Source organism: Glycine soja, chromosome 18 (assembly GCF_004193775.1).
Source record: "Glycine soja cultivar W05 chromosome 18, ASM419377v2, whole genome shotgun sequence".
NCBI classification, from domain to species: Eukaryota; Viridiplantae; Streptophyta; class Magnoliopsida; order Fabales; family Fabaceae; genus Glycine; species Glycine soja.
The window spans coordinates 3,476,847-3,480,321 of NC_041019.1; the positions used below are offsets into that span (position 1 = coordinate 3,476,847).

General features: G+C 35.6%; 1 protein-coding gene across 2 annotated transcripts; it reads right to left on the minus strand.

Moving 5' to 3' along the window:
- Positions 1–366: 366 nt before the first annotated feature.
- On the minus strand, positions 367–3,151 carry LOC114395179 (plasmodesmata-located protein 7-like). Of its 2 annotated transcripts, none has more exons than XM_028356893.1 (3): positions 2,164–3,151; positions 1,012–1,128; positions 367–873 (listed from the first exon to the last, which is right to left on the minus strand). In XM_028356893.1, exons 1-3 carry the CDS (start codon positions 2,885–2,887, stop codon positions 866–868), a joined length of 849 nt encoding a protein of 282 aa, XP_028212694.1. In that variant the 5' UTR covers positions 2,888–3,151; the 3' UTR covers positions 367–865. The 2 variants fall into 2 exon arrangements, with proteins under 2 accessions (XP_028212694.1, XP_028212695.1); XM_028356894.1 differs by having other exon boundaries at positions 1,012–1,125; positions 2,164–3,148.
- Between the last annotated feature and the right edge of the window lie 324 nt (positions 3,152–3,475).

The window sequence follows — 3,475 nt, forward strand, 5'->3', positions numbered from 1 at the left end:
GTTTTAAAGGACTTGAACCTATATCAAACCAACAACTTGATGGTCTCTTATTCTTAATTTTTTAAGGAGAAATTAAGAAAGCATTCTCCTCTCTTTCTCTTTCACTCTCTTTTTCCCTCATTAAATGTCACATAAAACAATAATAAATCCATCTTCTCCCTTCAATTTTCTTTCATTTCCCTCCTTAATTATCCCTGGTTTAGTACTCTTTTTTTTAAGAATAACCCTAGTTTAGTACTTGGGTTCCTTAAAGATAATGGATTTAGTTTCCCTGCAGAACTCAAGCACAAAGAATTCACGGATAGCTTTGAAAAAAACAAAAATTATTGTGTAAAATGTCAAAGTATTTGCTAGGCACCAAAATCGGCATAACACGAAAAATCTTTTATATTAGATATACCCAACCAAAAGTTCATGGCCGCATATACTATAATACTAACGATAACAAAGTGGGAAATCTTATAATACAACTTTAAAAAAAAATAAAACAAATAATGATATAAGTAATTGTTTGCAAAGGGGGTGAGACAATGCAACTTGTTAAGTGGGGAGGATTGAGGAAAACAGAATCTTTTAACTCTCTTTTGTTCCTTTTCGCTTTTGCCTTATGAATTCAACTGTGTCCCATGGTGTACTATTTTCCCATATGATATCCTCATCAAGGTCCTCTTTTGAATTGAAGTTTGTAATAAAGGGAAGGATAAAGAAAGAGGCAAAAAGAAAAAAGAAAAAGACGTTGTGAAGATAATAAAAAATAATAGGAAAGCAAAAGAGGTCCCAAAAGCAAACCATTTAGAATTAATGCTGAGAATTGATCAGCGGCTGTGCCATGCGGTGCCACTGATTTTAACAAGCTTAAATTAATTTATTTACCTGCATGAGAAAAGATTAAGAAAAAAAAGAGAGAGAATCGTGTTAATGTGCAGTGCAGCCATATCTGTTGTATTTTTCTTATTATATAATTAAATAAATGCGAAACAAGAGAAAAATAAAATAATGTGGTATATTTACCGTGTCCCTCACAAATCCTTCTCAGGAAAGCAAGGAAAATAATGAGTATAGCTACTCCTGCTAATAATCCAACAATTATTGCAAATGTCTTCTCACCTTCATTGCCCGATTTTCCTGCTAACCATGAGCCACCAATAGAAAGAGCTGAATTAGCTGCATGACTTTATTATTTGCTAAAATAAATTCCTACTTGCTTTCTCTTTCATTATGTCAGAAATGAAGATCGTAATAAGAGTTTAAAAACATGTAATGAGTGTAAAATGTTTTTATATGATAATTAATTAATTAAATTTTTAATATGATTTTAAGTTAATTATTATAAAAAAAAAATTATCATATATAATAATTTGTGATTAGATAATAATATAAAAAAATTACACTTTCAATATATATTATATTTATTCTAATAATAATAATGGAGAATGAGTGTGAATATCTCATAAAGAAATACAAATTAAATAATAATAATAATATACAAACACTCCGGCATTTCAAACTCTTCATTTACATTCATCATTTATCTTTATTTTTTATTTTTCCATTACATATAATGTTAAAACATTTTTTTCTTATGTTTCTTTTTCTTTCTAAGTATCAAATAACATGGGAATGTCCATGCATCATTATTTAAAACTAAACCTGTCTCCTAATTTTAAGAATATTGAGTGCAATATATAATAAGATTAAGCCTCGACCAAGTTTTTAACAAGTGACTCAAAAACAAATGAATAATAAGGGTGTTCATGTGAATGTGATGTGTATAGTTCATACATGAACCTCTATTTTTTTAAAAAAAATTATGTAATTAACATAACAATCCTTATTTTCAGTTTTTGGAAATAACATATAACTAAACACATTCATAGATAAGAAATACAACCATTTTTTAATACACTCTTTATTATTAACTGGAATTTATTAGGGGTCATGATACTATACTCTCTTTTGAAAGTTTTTGAAAATCATATTTTATTGTGTGTTTCACTTCTTATTCACAAGTCACACTCATAATTTTGTAATTTAAAAAAGAAATAGGAAAGTGTATTAGAAGAAATATACTTAAAAAAATGTTTTCCTAACCCTCTATTAAGAAAATCACAAAATCTTTCTATTTTAAGGTTATTGTTCTTAGTTTAAGAAGTGAAGGCTTACCATGGGCCTTGTTGTAATTGTAAGCATGTGCACCATTGGTGGAGAATCTAGCGTAACACTTCCCCAAGAACACATCCCCATAATCCGCAGCAGCACACTCACTCCTCAGCCGTCGGATCGCATCCCCCACACAATCCTGACACTCGGCGAAACTCAAATCCCCACAACACTGCGCCACACCCTTCACATCACCCGACCCGCCGACCCGGAAATACCCGCCCGAACCGGCCAACCCGCCCATCACCGCATCCCTCTCACCCGACCCGACCGGCCCGAATCCCACCGAGGGCCCACACCGCTTCAGCACGACGGTCTTGTCCTCCACACCCAGGAATGTGACATTGTCGTACTTGATGAAGCAGCCGTCCAGCTGGACCGCGCCGCCGCACGTTGCTGGGCAGAGCTGCCCGGCGCGGGAGACGGCACGGGAGACGCAGGCGGCGCAGTCAGGCATGGCGAGGTCGCCGCGGCACTGGTAGAGGCCGTAGACGGCGTCGCTCTGGCTGGACCCCACCACGGTGAGGTTGTTGTAGGAAGAGTAGGTGGCCGAGTTCACCAGCGAGGTCAGGAGCGAGTTCAGGTTAGACTCGTAGGGCGAGTTCGAGGTGTAACGCTGCTGCGTGCACCCGCCATAGAGGAAAAAATCCGCGGGGGAGGAGAGACAAACAACAGAAAAAGTGGTGAAGAAGGAGATTATTAATAAGGTTAGTTTTGTTTTGGCCATTAGTTTCTTTTGTGAGGACTGAGGACTAGGTAGGTTTGGTTTGGTTGACGTACGAGGTTGATGAGAGTAAGTGAGTGAGTAGTTGAGTTAATGCATGCTGTGCTAGTTATACTGAATTATATGTGCATGTATGTCATGGCAGATTTGATTTGATTTGGTGATATAAATGATGGGTGGCTTTTGCTTGGGAATGGAGGAGTGGAGAATCGGGGACCTTGGAGGTTGGACATGGAGTTGCTTTAAATACCCACGCCATGGCCATGTCATCTATGGTGAATAAAACAGAAAAAAGCTCCTCTTCATATTTTACTGCCAAGCTTGTGGGGTCTATTTAATTCTTTTTGGAAAATAATTGATAGAGAAACCTTGTTTTTTTCTCTCAATCAATCACCATAATTAAGATTTTTTAGTGTTCCATAGAATCATAAGTTATTCTTAATCAATTGTTTGAACTAACTATAAGACTAATTTTTTATTTAAGACTTAACTACTCTTAAAACTCATCATCCCCTATAAAATATTATGCATGGATTAAAATCAAATTATTTCCCGTAAGCTCATCGTGCTTTTTTTTTTATCAGCAAAGAA